This window comes from Cydia fagiglandana, chromosome 12 (assembly GCF_963556715.1).
Source record: "Cydia fagiglandana chromosome 12, ilCydFagi1.1, whole genome shotgun sequence".
In the NCBI taxonomy this organism is placed as follows: domain Eukaryota; kingdom Metazoa; phylum Arthropoda; class Insecta; order Lepidoptera; family Tortricidae; genus Cydia; species Cydia fagiglandana.
Window position 1 is genome coordinate 127403 of NC_085943.1, and position 18532 is coordinate 145934.

Below are 18532 nucleotides of genomic sequence, written 5' to 3' on the forward strand. Positions count from 1 at the left end.
TGTGGTGAACTAGCCTAGCGAGATAAGAGAAACAAGCTAGTTCCACATTAATTATATATTGTCAAATAACGGCACACAAGAGTCACAAACACAAAGGAAAGAAGTAAGAGTTCAAAGCACAGCACAGTATAGTTGAAGAGAAAGTCAGAGTAAGCACAGAAGATAGAAAAAGCACATAAAGAAAGTATACATAAAAAGCAAAAGCTATAAGCGTATTCGGCGCGCACGCAAACCGAATATAAAGCAAGCGAGTCGGCGCGTAAGCATTAACCGTTAGCTCAGGCGGCGCGAGCGCATGCGTCCAGCCTCGAGAGTGGTAATATGCCGACTAACCGGGATTTCCGAGCGCGCACGAATGCGCACTCGGGCCGCCGATCTACGGCGAAACGAACCGAGCGATAAGGCAAGTACTCTTACGCTGCGCCCGCGTCGCGCGGAGCGGCGATTGCATTTGAATACGGTACGTTAATATTAATTATAAAAATACTAATAATTAAAACACCTGTCGCCACAATCTGTCTAAGTCATATCCTGTGGGAATCGTTCAAGAGTATCTCCAGAATCGCGCAAATGTCATATTTGACAGGTTAGATCTTAAACATATCGTTACCGTATCTTAGTGATGTCTAAAAGATGTAGACATAATAAATGTCTATTTCATAATCCGAATCGGGCCCATAATAGGCCTAGGTTTCACTCTGGTCTTGGTCGCGGATGGCTACCATTCCACCCAGTGAACCTTGCGTCAGAAATAAAGATAAGAAGATAACAAAATTGATTGGCGTTAGACCTGGTTTACATAAATATGTTTTAAATATGGGTTTAAAGTCAGAGCAAGAAATAATCATGCATTGAATTAGAATTGCATCAGCAGAACTTACTCCCGATAATATCGTTCGACAGATATGTAATTTGTTGGTTGAGCCGCGTGGATAATTAAAGGCAGATCAAAGATAAACCACGGAGCCGCCGCCGGCTTACCGAGGGGACTTCGACTTTCGACAGGCAGACCGTGACGCACGATATCTACAGTCTGTCAAAAATTCTAATTTTGGTTAAGCGAGATTTCACTGAGATTTTTAAAAGCCTTAAACATGTAGAGATTGCGTTGAAATTTGCTGAAAGCCATAAATCACACATGGGACTTCATCGTCCTCCTCGTGCTGTCCCTTTCTGTCACGGCCCTTGAGAGCCTGAAGTCCGCTTGACAACTAATTCGAAGCATTGGCGTAAGCACTAGAGTTTTTTTTTACCAAAGCAACGTCTGGTATTTGACCTTCCAATCCAATATCTGTGGATAGTACATGGTAATTGGTAGGTATGTTCCGAAAACTCATTGTTAATACGAGGCGGTCGAACGTCCGGATTGAAACTCGCACTTTTTACTGCTAGGCTTAACATACATAGACGACTTATTAGATTAAATATAATATCCTATTTCATTCAATACGTAAGCAAAGCTATATAAAAAATAAAATCAAAAATAATAAATAAAAAAATAAAAATATATTGCGTTGTCTTAAATTACGAACAGGTATTAAGGTAAGTACCCCTATTAACGAGGGGGTTAAGCAAGTTTCCCAAAAAGAGCCAAAAATTAAGCATAAACCGGCGGTATATGGACCAAGACATATTTTTTTATGTTAGTTTATTAATTAAAGTTTATATTATTTTAGTTTCTGACCTTGTTTTAGAAAATTATAAAGGAAAAAATAATTATCAAAACCAAAATGTCGAAATCGCCTATTACCGTGGTAATGGACCACTGTTACCCAAATACCGCGGATGTGGGTTCCTTTTTACGAGGGTAGATAACTCGTTACATTTTTAGTTCCATAATTACGATAAATATTATTTATTTGACAATAATGGATAAAATATGGTATATTCAATACTTACCTTCGCTTTTCATATTATAAGACTTAGTTAATTATTGAATTTAAAATAGAAATAGTTGGTTCCTTTAACGCTAAAAACATCGTGGGGTACCCTTTACGAGCAAGGGTGATGCTGTCGAAATTATTCTTGTTTAATTTATTTATTACCTATCTACGTTAAATAAATAGGTACTTAATTATTTCAATCGGACGTGGAGGACAAATTGCGCCAAAACGTTCAAGCTATCACAATTATATTCTACACAATACAGATACAAGATCTGTGTAAGTTAATGTTAATGTTGTATGTTTGTGTTGTGTATCTATTTTATATATATAACATAAAATATATTTTTTTTCTACTCCAGCACTTCTATTTGTCGATTAAATGATTGCCAGTGATATCTAAACCAGCTACATTTGAAGCGCAGTGCGTAGAGGGCCGTGTCCTTTGTCTATATGATCACAAATATTACAATAGTAATAGTCAAGAGTTGTATTTAAAAAAAAAACTATCTTCGAGGCAAAGATCTAAAAACCAATATTTACTTTTACTTTATATATCATTTTATGTTTGCTGCCTTATAAAAAATATTGTGTGCAATGCAACGGTAATACATTAGGTCTGAAAATTCTCGGGCCTGTCTTTGGCCCTTGAATTTTAAGAACCCTTTTATTATGTACTTGGTATACAAAAGAGTATCAAAAGTACTTTAAAGTATTTTAAGAACCTATTAATTTCGAAGCCATTAAAGTTTTGGGTGGGTCTGTATTAGGTTCTCATACAGCTTATTACCGAGCGATGTCTTTTCTAACCATCGTTAAACGGTTCAATTCAAATAATTTTAAAACTCATTTACGACTAATCAAAATAAATAGTTATCTTGTATTTTTTTAAACGATCAATATGGATGATTCCAAATATTACAAAACAATTAGGTTAAAATAAACTTTATAACCATACTTCTGTTTTTATATCAATACTCAACATAATTATTCAATTTTATTCAATTTTACATATTATGTATGTATGTATAAAACTTAACAAACTAAAACCCGTTCTGAGCCATGCCGGGTCCAAAGGTCCCCATCACACTAGCAGCGTTACCCCGCTGAATGGCGATGGAGACCTGTTGGACAAGCCATGACTCAGAACGGGGGTCATTCCCCTTTTCTCTGAGGCGCTTTCCAAGTTCCCCGAAAAGCTCTCGTGCCTCCCGTCCCCAGGGCCCAGCTGTCTCGACAGCGACGGGCACGAAGTCGTACGTGGCTCCCAGGGCAGAGTATTTCTGTCGCTTATTTTTGGCGGCAGTCTCTGCCGCCGAACCTGCCGACTTGGCGGTGTGTCCTACATGGGATGCAGCAAATGTACTCACACAAGTTGCATCCCATATAAGACACCGCCCTCTCTGCCAGGGAACCAGCGTCAGCCCGTCGGGTCGTTTGCCATCTGTTCGAGACAGCCCCGGTGGTTCGAGGAGGCACGGGACGCCCACCGACAGCATCGCTCGACGGACTATTTCATTCAAAGAATGGTGCCTGGGGAAACGACCGGCGCATCTCTGACAGCTGAGCCCATGGTGGCCGTTCTCTTCTACCATCACTCCACAGATGCAGCGGTGCGCGTTGCACACCTTGCACCCCAACCTTAAGGCCACTGCGATCCTTAGGGAATCGTTGTCTAGCAGTGTGCCTAATTGAGGGGATGGCAAGGCGTGCAACCATGCACCCGACTCAGACTTGGAGGCGGCTTTGAGACGCGCCAGATCGGTTATCGAGGCACCAGCCTGTAAATTCGCGTGGCGAAGCCTACAAAGGATGTCATCCCAGCCCCTCTGAACGGCCGGGTTTTCTGGATGCTCATTAGATGGGCACAATGTGGCCCATTTTGATAAGGCATCCGATGCAAAGGGCAAGCAGATATTGGTGCTCTCTATTGTAAGTATCCGACCGACTAGATCAGCTGATCCGTGTATCGAAGCCAAAAACGCTACCAAGCCGATGTCTTGGACTCGACGGATGCCGAGACCGCCATAGCGAACAGGTAAGGACGCCTGACGCCACTGATCTCCGTTCAAACTTACGTTCAATACTGTTTCTAGGATGAGTTTTAATGTGTCGTCGAGGGTTTGTAGGTCCTGTTCGAAAATCCAAGTCGGAGATGTTCGTAGGGTGTACACGGTACGGGGAAGTGCGAAACAGTTCCGCAAAAGAATGAGGGGGCAGGTAGAGGAGCCTCACAGGGATGATGGGAATGAAAAGGCAGGATCCAGAGCGATGAGGGGTATTTATTATTTAAATAAAAAGGCGCAATATGTGCCTTGGTGATGATGTAGATATATATCTGGAAGGTGTGCAGGGCCACAAAACGAGCACTATACTTGAACGAGTTTCTCATATAAGGGTTTCTAAGAAAACGTCTGAGAAGGTGTCTAAAATTGTAATCAAAATTAAGAGTTCTTGCATAGATTTCATACCACGTTAATACCTCTTTAGTTTTATAGGTGGTTAAATAATTCAATAACATCAAAAGTCAAGGAAATGTGCATTTATATATGAATATAAGATCGCTCGAATCTAAAATACCGTTTCCGTTATTACCGAGGTATACCTCGAAATTAGGTGTCACACAAAGAAAATGGAACCTAACACCGAGGTTTTTAATTTCCTATTTTTTTCCCTATTGGAGCAAATATCGCAAATAAAGTATTTGAGAATCATAAAGATAATAACTAAGAATCAATCTCAAGTCTTAGTCCTTCCATAATATTTACCATTATTACGCTAATCACTAAATAGAATACGCGTTTACTTACTTGAGGTGTTGCGTGTTAGTATGGGGCAACCAAATCTTGCGCTCTTGATACGCTAGTTTACGTTTTTCGACTTGTTTGTGTGATATTTTCGTAGTAGTGTTATACTTATTCGACAGTCAAAAGATAAGGCTTTATTTCTGTGTTCTTAGATTCAAAGAAAGTTAGTAAGCTTTCTTATTAAACGCTATTTTGTACATACCGCGGTAATGAATGCCAATTTTAATGGGGTCGTTAATAGGGGTACTTACCTTATAAACACTTAATTCATTTTTTACCAATAATTCCTTTTCCTATTATAAATACCTAAGTCATAGGTACCATTATCAAAAGCAAGGCTTCCATTTTTAGGGCTTTACAACACTAAACCCTTAAAAGGCCCTACACGAAGTAACTATCGCCTACGCGGAACCCAATTACGGCGGATTATTATCATATTATGGCTACTCTCCACTTCGGCTTTGTAACACCCACGTAAAAATAAGGTAAGCTCGCTTAATAGCAACGCCTTTGTGGAGCTTAACCCATTTGCAGAGGGTTTATTAAAAATTTGTTGAAACTGTAAATTCACTTTTTGTTTACTTTTGTACTCTACATATCATAGGCGGTTGACACACTGCCGCCGCGTCTCGTTGCGAGACGCGGAGCAGCGGACTCGCATGCGGAGACAACGCACCAACGTCCGAGTTTTCTCCGCATCTCCGTCCGGAGCTGCGATGCGCGACGTCCCGCGCTAGCGTTACTTGTCTTCCGTCTCGCGTTCATTTCACATTCGAACGTTAAGGTGAAAACAGTTCCTATTTGTCGATAAAATGGAAACGGAACTTATTCAGAACGCTGCGGTGATACTTTCAGTTTGTTTTTTGTACAATCGAGTCATAAAACGCAGAAGACACTGCATGGGTACATCCCTATTTAGATTTACAAACCAGACCTATAAATGGGTCTTTTACTAGAGATTACCAAGATTTAAGGCAACACGAAGAAATTTTTTTTAATTGCACCTGTATGTCAACCTCGTCATTTGATTATTTGCTAAGCAAAATATTCGTCGCATTTAATATTCCAAATTGATGGACGGCTTTCAATTTCAAAAATAAACTTATCGACGTCGATATTCATTGCGCCTACGTCCTTCTTGCACTAAAATCCGTACGGCACTGCGGAGCTCGGTGTGACATACCCTGCGGCACGCACCGCGTCTCCGTCCGAGCGCGCGAGTCGTCGTGCGTCACGCTCCTCCGCGCGTCGACGCGGAGCCAGTGTGTCGTACCATGCGTTTTTTCTATACAAAATCAAGATTCTACATACAAAGGTAAAAAACGCATCAACGGACGCCGCTGCGAGATGCGGAGCAGTGTGACGACCGCCATATTATATCATTTATTCAGTAGGTTATACATTGTCATTCATATACACTACAATATAAATATTTTGTACTGCTCTTCTATAATAAAATTAACAGTATATAAAAATTAAGCATTTAAATCAAACTACCTATGGCAGACAACAGGTAAAGACGAGAAACAGTAATGTTAAAGCATCTTTCACTTACGGCGCGATTCGGGAAATGAAATAGAGATGCACTAGATAAGATATAGTAAAGATATGTGACGTTCCACGGCAAAAGATGCTATTGCCCTGACTGAATATTGGAGCGGCGTTAATAACAAGCGTAAGCGCCAGCCGCCATAAGGTACCTTTTTCGTGGAACGTCGCATATCTTTACTATTTCATGTCTAGTGAATGTCTAACGGCGCGATATCTTAAAGTTCGAATCACGCCGTGACCCGTATTGAACGTTATGTTGGAGTAGAGTAGAAAGCGTTTATTCGAGGCAAAAAATAAAAGAAGAAAACATCATATATATATTTGAGCCGCGAATTGGTCCCGACTCAGCATGATTCTAGCCTGGTTGGGTTAGGGCTGATCTTTTGTCGAGGCCATGATCTTGTGTAACGTGTAACGAAGTGTAACAAGTTGATTTAAAACTAGGTATGTGGTGCCTACTCCTAGCAGTAACCATTAGAAAAATATCATTCAATAGTTTCTACTGATTTTCAATGGATGTTACGGCGTGGTAGGGTATGGAAATCTATTTTAATGAAGTTGCCAGCGGATTTTATATTTTTTGTGTCGTCATTAATTTAGCAGCGCACATATTCTGTAGGTACCCTAAAAGCAGTCGCATTCCGAATTCCTTCAAATAAAACTACAGCAACTCTATTCACTGAAGCATTTGAAAGTCACAAAGCTCCAAAAATGCATTCACACGTAGCTAGTGGCTTTAGGGATCTACAAGTTTGGAGCGACAGGGTTCCGCGCCGCGCCGCGCTTTGTCGGAGATAGTACTTTGGCTCTTTAATGTCAGAGACACTTGATAGAAAGGTATACTCTTAACTGAGCCCGTTGATATTCTTCTAGGAGGAAATTGGAAAACAATTCCCAAACGTTTTTGTTTGATCGCTTGTTCAGCAGCAGCAAAAATATGTAATATTTATAATAATACTCATACCCGAGCAAATGGAGGATTCTAACTCCACGATCCTAGCGAAAGGTTTGAAAAGTTGAATCTTGAGCAATGCTAGGGTTTCGAGGTGCTATCGAGTGAAACACATTTTTTTATCACACAAATGTCAGAAAACTACTAACTGCAATTACATAGGTACATTACATATTGAATATAAAAAACGAATATTCAGAGCAAACAATTCAAAATTGGCATCGTCGCAAATTACTTTGCCACTCTTGCGGATAAAATGTAGCTTTCTCATCAGTTTTCTAAGAATAAAGAGAGCCTTTGCGAATAGAATTATAGGCCTTAAAGCAACGGAATTACATTTCCAGGGTTAAAAAGGGAACATCCCGACATAAAGCAGTTTCGAGAACATTTGCCGCACTTATGTAGGTATTTACGCGACGGCAAACTTTCACGATTACAACTAGTTTCGCGCTGTGCGTCTCTTTCGTTAACAACCGGGTGGAAAAGGACGACTGAAGTGGTTTGACGAAATTTCAAGATTAAAATATTCATTAAAACTTGTTCGGAGCGGGACTAGTTTTGGCGGATTAATGTAAATTGTGTGTCCCGTAGGAGAAGTCAATTATACTTGAATTCTGTTGAAGTAGTTATGTCCGTGATAAACGGCTCGATTCGGGGAATGAATTAGAGATTCCCTAGATATGAAAATAGTAAAGATATGGGATGTTCAACGGAAAAACGTACCTTATGGCAGCTGGCACCGCGATTCGGGAAATGAATTGTAGATTCACTTGATATGAAATAGTAAAGTTATTTGACGTTCCACGGCAAAAGGACCCGTATGGCCGCTGGCGCTCACGTCGCATAGCGCCGCAATAATATTGGAACGACGTTAATAAAATTATAGCGTAAGCGCAAACCGCCATAAGGCACCTTTACCCGTGGGACGTCACATATCTTTACTATATCGTATCTAGTTAATCTCTAATTCATTTCCCGAATCGCGCCGAAAGTCCTGCGGGTAGAGTTTTTATTTGACTACCTGCATTGCTTTGACTTGTTTATAACATAAATATATGGCATCCCTGGTTAATTAATCCATAGTAATGAGCAGACATCGTACATTTTCCAGCATTTTTGGTGCAGCGGAGTGGTGTTAACGGAATTGGTATAAATAACTTCAACCCTAATGATTAATTAGGGTTAATTACGTTAATATTAACCTTAATTTACCGTTTCATTTGAAATTATCTGTACCAATTCCGTTAACAACACTCTGCTGCACCAAAAATGCTGGAAAATGTACGATGTCTGGTGATGAGAAGAAGCTAGGCAAAAAGGAAAAGTTAGTAGTTGTAAAAGTTAGCCCCTGTGTAGACTCACCTTTAATGAGATGCGCGGCGAACACGAGCGCGGCGGTGAACGCGTGCAGACGCCACGCGCGCGCGCACATGTTGCGTCTTCTAGCGCCGAACTGCAACAATAGCAAACACATTTATAATACTGAAACAAAAAAAAACCGGCCAAGTGCGAGTAAGTACGACTCGCGTTACTAGGGTTCCGTACATAAGTCCAACTCACGCTTGACTGCACATTTCTAATAGGTTTTCGTGTCATTTATATCTAAAGAACTATTCTGACTATTTATTTCAAAATTTTAGACCCAGTAGTTTAGGAGATAAAGGGGGGGGGAATGGTAATTTTTGGGCTATTTTCTTAAATAACTTCGAACCCATGTATTTTAAAATCATAAAAAAAATGTCCATCTTTGGGTCACTAATTTACATGTGTGTACCAAATTTCAACTTAATTGGCCCAGTAGTTTACGAGAAAATAGGCTGTGACAGACGGACAGACAGACAGACGCACGAGTGATCCTATTAGGGTTCCGTTTTTTCCTTTTGAGGTACGGAACCCTAAAAATAACAAAAAGAGTATTCGTAAAAAGACCAGTGATTCATTTTCCAACGATATTGTGCAAATTATCCGAGGAGTGCAAGTTATCCGAGGACTGTAAGTTAATCGAAGGATGTAGTGCTAAGGACATGAGTGAGTGCAAGTTATCCGAGGACGATGTCGTGGACAGGGCGAAGTGGAGATGGTTGAGCAAGAAAGCTGACCCCGCCACCATGTGGGATGGATAGATAGGAAGAGAGAGAAATAACTCCGCACCTACGTCTTTCTTAAAATAAATTCATAACTTTATACCTTCCTATGTAGTCCAGGGGCAAACAAAACAAGTTACTGTGTGACCCATATTCATTGTTCTTGGGTACATTTGCATAGGCAATTGTTATATGCGTTAAATTATGTGTACGAGCAAGTAGCCTAGGCCTACCCGGCTTAAAAGACCCATTGCTTTGAAATTAATTTAGTAGCTCATTTCGTTGAAATTTAAGTACACAGGCGATGTTTTCTGTAATTTTCAAGTTCGTAAGCCTCGTGAAGCGATATCTTTTTAGCATTTATTTAAAACAATTTTATAGTAATTATATTATGCTTAGAAAAATATTTACCGAAGTCCCAACCATTTGGTTCTTTATTTATTTGGCACGAAACCTATTATGGATTACTTTTCTTTAAGCGAACTTCTTAGAGTTTCACACAATAGCGCATTGAATTGTGTTCTATTACAATTACAAACATGTTTGCATCATCTATCTTGCTGAAAACTAGATTTATTCAAAAGTAAATGGGCCCACGTTTCACCTTGAAATCACCTTTAGAGTTCAAACTTATTTGCAGTTGGTAAACGTTAAAATCGCCCTGGAGCAGTATTCTGATTTTAAAACTTGTCAAAGTTTTGATATTGATATGATACCTACATTGACAGCGGGTCGTGTCAATGACCATCTTACTCACACTCATCGGGGCGCGAATCTGTAAGTTGTATTATAGTTATATCATAACAATATCAACATCTTAATAATTTGTTTGAATAAATACCGCTCCTTACGTCAAAAACTCGTATTTCTGAAAGCAAGATAAATTGAGTCGAAGACACTAATCACAATTTTAGCTACAAATTAAAATTTAATAGTCAGTAGGTAATTAATGACGAGAGATGAAAATAACTTCATTCAATTATTCAAAGTCAAAATAATTTTATGTTTGTTAATTTATTTCTTTGTTTCTATCAATAAAGAATCCACACGTTTTGGCATGATTCAGCTACTTTAATATAAAAAGATGATGGCACTGCCAACTGTGAAACTGTGTTATTTTGTGTAATATTTTTTCATGATGTTTATTATTGAATTTTTTCAGTTTATCATTTTAGAAAGTAAAATCTAATGAATCCTCCTTAATACAAATAACCCACAACAAGAACTTAGACGTTACGCCCCGAAATTTTGAAAAAATTCTGCAAATCTAGTATAGCTTAAAATATTTTGTAATTCGCCTCCAAAATTAAGGCTAAAATTTCTAACGATGCGGAATAAATTGCGGGCAGAGACTAGAGTATTAATTGAATAATTAAATTTGTTTCATAATTTAGCTTCGCGTTTCAAATTCCTCCCATCGTTAAATGTTTGAAAGCATAACATTTAGATATTACATAACGACTCACAGAAATAAGTTAAGCCATAACGGCGTTATTATACTGTTATGGCACTGCACTAAGCTGCTATCTTTAATTTAACTGTCGCGATAAGTAGGCCCGCTTGGCCCGCTGCCTGGCGTGGCGTGTGGCGTGTGGCGTGTCGTGGCGTGTTGTGGCGTTCGATACCGATGACGGACCGTTGCGATAACGTTACGGCGCGCTCTTTACGTTATTTATCGATGTTATCGCGCGGCTTATCGATAGCTTCTACGTTATGTCGAATAGGTTTATTTTATTGAGGGTTTTGTTATCGATGATACAAAACATATTGAGAAAGGCGAGTGGAATTGTATGAATTTATTGTCTTTATTATCTGTGCTCTGTATCAGTGTCAGGTCTTATAGATGAACCGATTTTATTGCAGTTTTTTTAATGAATTTACTATATACCAGCGATAATTATTAGATTGCTTTTAATTCCATAATTAATTAAATTTTGACTGGTAATTAAAATCGTTGAATACTCTTTAGTTTAAGTTTTAATTTTATAACAGAGATAAATAAATCAAATTTGAGTATTCAATGGTAATGAATAATGTCGTGTTGCAATATTGCAGCTGTGCTGGTTTAGTCTAAATCCGAACGGTACCTTAATCTTAGTGCCTACATTTAGCAAGAAATTGCTATTTCCCCGTAATGGCTCCCTCGCTAGACCTTGCGGGCTTCAGACTACTACAAATCATGGGCGAGTATGCATCGAGTGGAAATGCCATTTCCCGCTGCGAGATGTGGTAGGGCCGTTATAGCTATTGCTTCTTGAGAGGACGAGACGGTCGCTCAAGCGGACAGGAATGCCATTTGTGAAACAAGTTGATACCAATATAGATAAATAAATAAACATTATGGGACATGTGAATTTTGATTTATTATAATTTTGTAATCAATTTTTATTATGTACCTGCCTAGTGAACAGTGTATGATTAATAAAAATCTATCTATCTATCAATCTTACACAAACCAGCCCCACAGTAAGCTCAATAAGGTTTGTATTGTAAATACTAGACAACGTTAATTATAATAGATAAAAATAAATAGTTAGACCAAGATAAGCCTGCAACGATTTTGATAGCAGACGCAGTGCAAGTGTTATTTATATACGTCATAATTTCATAGAAGTTTAACAATAACACTTGCATTGCGTGTGCTATCAAAATCGTTGCAGACTTATCTTGGTCTAACTCTACCTAGAAAAAAACATCCATTATGAGGAACAAGATACCTATTCGTGATGAACACACAAATAAATGCCCTCACCAGGATTTGAACCCGGTACCCTCTGCTGCGTAGGCAAGGTCAGTATCGACTAGGCTAGGAGGCCGTTTAATACTTACTTTAGTTTAATACTTGGGCTTAGATATCTAAATTCGGTAGCCGTTTAGAGCCATTATGTAACAGGCGTGCCCGTTGGCAGTCGTTAGTGGACACGGGCCGATATTGCGCGGAATCAATAAGGCTGCACATCCATCACGCTGGTCATGACGGTAACGTCTTCGTCTATTAGGGCCATGCCCTACTACCGTATTCGAACTTCAATATACACAAAAGACAACATGTACCAGATCCATTCTAGTTAGTTATATACATTATATACGTTACATACGTTATATAGTTTAGATATCAACTAGTTCTCTTTTGCAGCGCAATTCGGGCAACCAATGTCAATTTTCCGTTAGATAGAGTAAGATATCTATTAGATGTGAATTGGATCTCTAAGTCATATCCTGTGGAAATCGTTCAAGAATACAAAGAATCGCGCAAATGTCACATTTGATAGGTTAAATCTTAAACATATCGTTATCTTATCTTGGTGATGTCTAAAAGGCATCTAATAGATATCTATTTATAAATCCGTATCGGGCCTCTAGTGTCTGCGGGGTTGCGTCAAACTGTAAATGATTGTTTATTTTCAAATACAAATACTCATACAAGACAATAAAAATCTTATTCTAACGCTGCGCTACGATGACCATGTCAAGTTTAATGTACTTTTAGCACATATATCGTATTAAAATGAGAGCGATTCGATTGTATGGTAGCGGTTTTTTAGCAGTAGGTTTATGTGACTCTTAAGGACTTTAACACCCACAATAAAAAACCATTATATGTGTATGATAGAATACACTCAATACAATCAATGTAAGTATAAAAGTCGCAATAAAAGCGGATATTTTGAGAACAAAAAAATTATAAGCTTTGTCCGGGATTATTGTCCTGATTTCCTCGGAAGGGATATAACAAAATGCCAAAGGGAGGGATTATTCACTCACTGAGCTTAGAGAGAGGTACTAACCGCAACACTTGTACGGGGCAACGACCGATGACTTTCAAATTAATATTATTAAAACATTATTTCTAAGAAAGGACGCTAGCTAGCACGAAGAATATCGTACATTGACCCATGTGTTCCTAATTAACAGCTCGTGCGTAATTAAGTATATTGCTGTCCCGCCCATAATGACGGCGAACATACTGCCCGATTCGAACTTTAAGATACCTACGTCAACTAATAGATCTAGAAAGGATATGGATTAGATTTTTCAGTGTTTTTTTTATTTATTTATCATAAAGTACACAACAATTTTATAACACATTATAGTCCTCGCCAAACTGCAATTGCAGTTTGGCGAGATCGCGTTCATCTTCACGTTCAAACATACGTATTACGCTATGCACTAAATACTAAACTTAAATAAAATATCAAACGTGATATTTTTGTTTGAATTTTAATAAACGTCTCATTTGATACTGAAATATCTAATCCATATCGTTTCTAGATCTATTAACTGACGTATCTTGAAGTTCGAATAGGGCCGATAGACACTTGACAACCAATCACATACATATTGAATGATATAAAGAAGTTTAGAAAGAAAACCAAAAATGAGTTTAAGTTAAAATTGTTTTTAAACAGTTTTATTATTATTCTCTTTATTTATATTTCTTCTTAGGCTAGGTCATTTATAACATGAATATAAAAGTAAAATATAAAAACACTTACAAAACAATAAAAAATACATATAAACACATTATAAAAAAACTAACCTAGGGTGCCGCCGGCAGCGGGGCAGGGCCCAAGCTGCCGGTGGTCAGGGCCGCAGAGTGAGGAACCGACGTACTATACGCGCCGTGTCCAAAATTACCGCCTTCTCCCTTCTTATTATTATTTTTACTAATCGCTCTTTAAATGTACTGGTAGGTATATTTAACAAACCCTTTCCGATATATTCATATTAATTTACCCAACTTTGAAATTGGAGGAAGTTTTTACTAAAAACGTCGTAGGCACTTAAGTGCGTTTGTCAATGTAACATCCGGTTGTTATGTATGGTCATAAATTCTTGAAAACTAAACGGAACCGCGTGTACGGGCTTTTACTTAAATCTCCAATAAAGTAGCGAAAACATGCAAAACCTTTACTACCCGTAACTCAAGGTAACGTACGGTGACGTATCGACCGTAGGCATCACTTTACGATCTCGTAAAACTTTTGATGGAGTAGGTAAAACTGACATCTCGACGAGTTTGTCGCTTTTTTGATGTGGGGAAAATGAATAAAGAGTGCGAAATGCACTGCGAGCGAGCGAAAATTGATGAAGACAAAGCGCGTAAAAAACACGAGTAGGTAAAGAAATACTAAGGTCGCCCGGGATAAATACAAGATAAAAGGATTAATATACCATTAATCCTTATATTAGTTGTATTTTTTACTTCTCAAAAACGATTTATTAGAAAGTACATTAGGCTTTTATCACTATAGATGACGGGAAGTCTTGTAATTGACGTTGTTTAATAAATTAACTCAAATAGACGTATAAATATCCCCTATTGCCATTTATCCCTTCGACCTTATCGTCTTTTATAAAATACCCTATAATTCTTGTCAATTTACACAGGTGACCTGAGTCTTAGGTTACTTCAAAATTTCAAAGTAAGTACCTAAATCGTATAAAGAAGATTTTTATTTAGTTTTCTATTTTCTCTAACGGGTATGGCGTATAAAATAAGAGTTAGGAGCTCTCAAAGAAATAAGACTTTCGTCTTTATTTAATTTTGTTTTCACAGCCTTGGAAGTGATTAAAGATTTCATTCCATATTCAAAAAGTTAAGAGGATAGTGGACGAATGACCACTTTTCCATGCAAACGTATTTAGTCATCATTTTCCTCCCAAGATATTGATTGACCTTATGGAAAACATAGCTATAAGTATTCGTTTGATTAAGACAATTAAGACAAGTATTAGTAGAAGAAAAAATACATACCAATTTTTAAGAGCTCCTAACTCGTATAATAATTAAGAAATCTAAACAAACCAAATGTTGGGGCACAGTTGTTAGTATTCAAACGGGCACGTGATTTCGCCGCCTTTTACAGTTAAGTGTACCTACCATCGCTCTGATTTTAAAAACTGGTTCAAACTCAAACACGCACTTTTTATAGTGAGCCATAACCACCATTTAAGTGTTAGGTTTTATTTTAAACCATCATTTCCTCGGGTTCGATTCCGCACGTCACTTTTTATGACATAATAACCGTTGAAATAAAACGCTGACCCATTCTGGACCTTATCTTAGGTCGTTAAGATTGGTTTTGCATTAAATTATGTTTTTACGACGGGAACCAATCGTAAAGTCGTGGTCGCGGCGCAATTATGAGCTCATAACATAGATCACTTGCTAGATGAAGTATCTATGAATAGTATCCGTGCGAGTCCGGATTTTTTGTCGAAGCCGAAAGCTCCGGCCTAAACCAAAACTTTGGCAAGATGATATGAAACGAACGCAAGTGAATAGGTACTTAAGATAACGGGCGACAGAGATGTGTGGAAGAGAAAGACGTGCTGCACCGATCCCAAGTGGATGGCAAGCATAATTATGATATGGATATGTGGCTAAAAATCCTGAATGAAAAAAGTCCATTGTTTTTGAAGAAGTTTATACTAGACTAGCGTTGGATATGACTGAATATTCGAGTATTGTAGTATTTTACAACTGAATGGACACAGCATGTTTGTGTGGTCTCGCTGTTTTTATACATACTAGCAAAAAGCAGAGCTTTGTAAGGGCTCGCGGAGTTTTTTTTTACCTAAAAGCACCGGACCGCGACTTTGATCCAATCCGAGGCTTGTTGATGTTCGATCGAGTGGGTACGTAATAAGTCCGTTAAGAACGCAGCTATAGATGAAAGCAAGAAAGAAATATAGATACTAACCGGACCCCGGTTGCTGTCCGGTACGCCTGTCTGTTACAGCTTTTACTTTGTCCACTAAAAACGTGACCAGATGACAAAATCAAATTGCCAATATCGTATATGCCAATACGTAATATACAATTTCATAAGCGCTTATTACATCCTACACGGTCGCCCAGTACTTTTTGTAAGGAAGCCAACAGGCTTTCCTATATGTATGTATAATTTTGGGTCAGTGAGCCAATGTCCTTGAATTTATTTTTGCGTCCACTTCACACAATAGAGCGAAAAACTATCCCGTCTGGACACTTAGTGGTAATCACGCTGCTCCGCACATAAACACACACACACAGTTCCACTAGGTACAGGCAGGGTTCAGCATCAGCTCTATCTTGGGTACTGCTCTTCTAAGTGCTCATTAAGACGTGTCAGATGACCAAAACAGCGTGTGCCTATTTTACACCAAACCTAAGTTCCACTAGGTACAGCCAGGGTTCAGCATCAGCTCTATCTTGGGTACTGCTCTCCCAAGTGCTCATCATGACGAGTCCGATGACCAACACAGCGTGTGTCTATGTTGCATCAAACCTGAGTTCCACTAGGTACAGCCAAGGTTCAGCATCAGCTCTATCTTGGGTACTGCTCATCCAAGTGGTCATCAAGACGTGTCGATTGACTAATACAGCGTGTGCCTGTGTTGCACCAAACTCGAACTCCTCTAGGTACTGCCAGGTTTCAGCATCAGCTCTATCTTGTGTAGGTACTACTCTGCTAAGTAGGTACTCATCAAGTAGAGTCGGATGACCATAGCATAATGTGCCTTTGTTGCACCAAACCTGAGTTCCACTAGGAACTGCCAGGGTCATTTTGTTGACCTGCATGCCGACATTGCAATTGGCGTGCAGTCGGCGTGCAGTTATCATACAAGTTGCAGTCGTGATCCGGCTCTAAGTCACTGAAGTTTTTATTAATATGCTTATCTTTATTTATAATTTTAGCAGTTCCAAGCAATAGTAACACTAAAGGCGCCATTCATTAATTATTTAAGACAATTTTTGCCAGTTTTTGACCCCCTCGAATAGGCTGATCCCCTCGAATAGGCTGACGCCCTCCCCCTCCCACCCCCTATATTACCATATATTACGTATGGTTTGTTTTAGAGTTTATTTTTTCAAATAAGTATGTGTATTTGTACCTGTACAAAGGTACTTGAGCTCGTTTAAGCTAACTCTGTACCGTGTTTTATTATCTTTATTTTAAACGTCATAATTTCATAGAAATTAAAAAAAAAATCTCATCTTTGTGATCTTACCTACGTAAGAACTATGAAAATCCCTCCCTCCCCCTTGTAAGAAAAAAAATTGATATGTTCGACCCCCCTCCACCCCAAAATCGTCTTACGTAATAAATGAATGGCGCCAAAACTGTTTTTCGAACTGAAAATACCCGATTTAAGTTTGCTAACACAACACGACTGATCAGTTCATCAGCGTCACAAAACATACGAGTAAATTGATCTCCGCAGTGAATATACAGCAAAATTTATTGTTCTAGTAGGTATTCACAGAAACTTAATTGCTAAATTGGGAATCAAACCAAGCAAAGCGAGGTGGGTCTAAATCCAAAATATTAACCCACTTTTGTATTATTTATTAATTTTTTTACTACTAACGCCATCTGTCAGAGTAATCAATAATTATTAACATTAGTACGAATGTTAATTCATTAATTTGCCAACAGATGGCGCTTGTAATACAAAGTGTTATTACTTTATTTTATTTTTTTAGTTTTATAAAATTATATTTTTATGTTTGATAACACATCTAGACATGAATTTAAAATTACTATGCTAAATTTCAAACCAAACGGTGCAGTAGTTTTTCCGTAAAGTGTACCACAAGAATGCATAGTTCGTCGAATAGTAATAGGGCTCGCTTCGCTCGCCCTAATAATATATGCTGTGATGTGGAGTCTGTTACTGGTAGGCTGTGGGACATAACGAGAGTGTCTCTATCGTGTCGGACAGTGCAAACAGGCTTTGTGATTAACGTAAAGAAAAATCACTATATTATGCGAAACGACCTCGGACCACTTAGAGTTCTAGACAATGTGGTTGGTCAATACTTCACCTAGAATAGGCCAATGTAAAGTGAACTGAATAGCTTAACCATTAACGTCAGAGGCATTATATTTTTCTCATAATAAAACGGTCGTGAAAATTTAAAACTCAATTTTGGAATTTACATATGTTTAAGTTGGCGTGCAGTCGGCGTGCAGTTCCCATACAAATTGCAGTCGGGTTGCAGTCCATCTGTACCGACCGTAAGCCATGTTATAATTGTAATACCTAACATACCTAATGTGTAAACGAATTCAGCATTACCATTACATAATTCATATATTTAGGTAAATAGATAGATATACAGATAAGCCTTTTATTTAGATATATATGTAGATATCCGATTATCCGTGTATAAAACGAAGATTGAAGCGTATTCGATTAAAAACTGTCATTTAGCGAAAGTAATCTAAAAAAGCCGATTAAAAAGCGTATCGAAGCAAAATGTCG

General features: G+C 38.4%; 1 protein-coding gene across 1 annotated transcript in view; it reads right to left on the minus strand.

Annotated features, from left to right (window-relative positions):
• LOC134669325 (hemicentin-2-like) overlaps positions 1-18532 on the minus strand; it is a 199854-nt gene that overhangs the window by 123713 nt on the left and 57609 nt on the right. Inside the window, exon 2 of the mRNA XM_063526835.1 lies at positions 8556-8646. Within this exon, the coding sequence (XP_063382905.1) occupies positions 8556-8625 (70 nt within the window). The 5' untranslated portion in view covers positions 8626-8646. The remainder of the gene's footprint in view (positions 1-8555; positions 8647-18532) is intronic.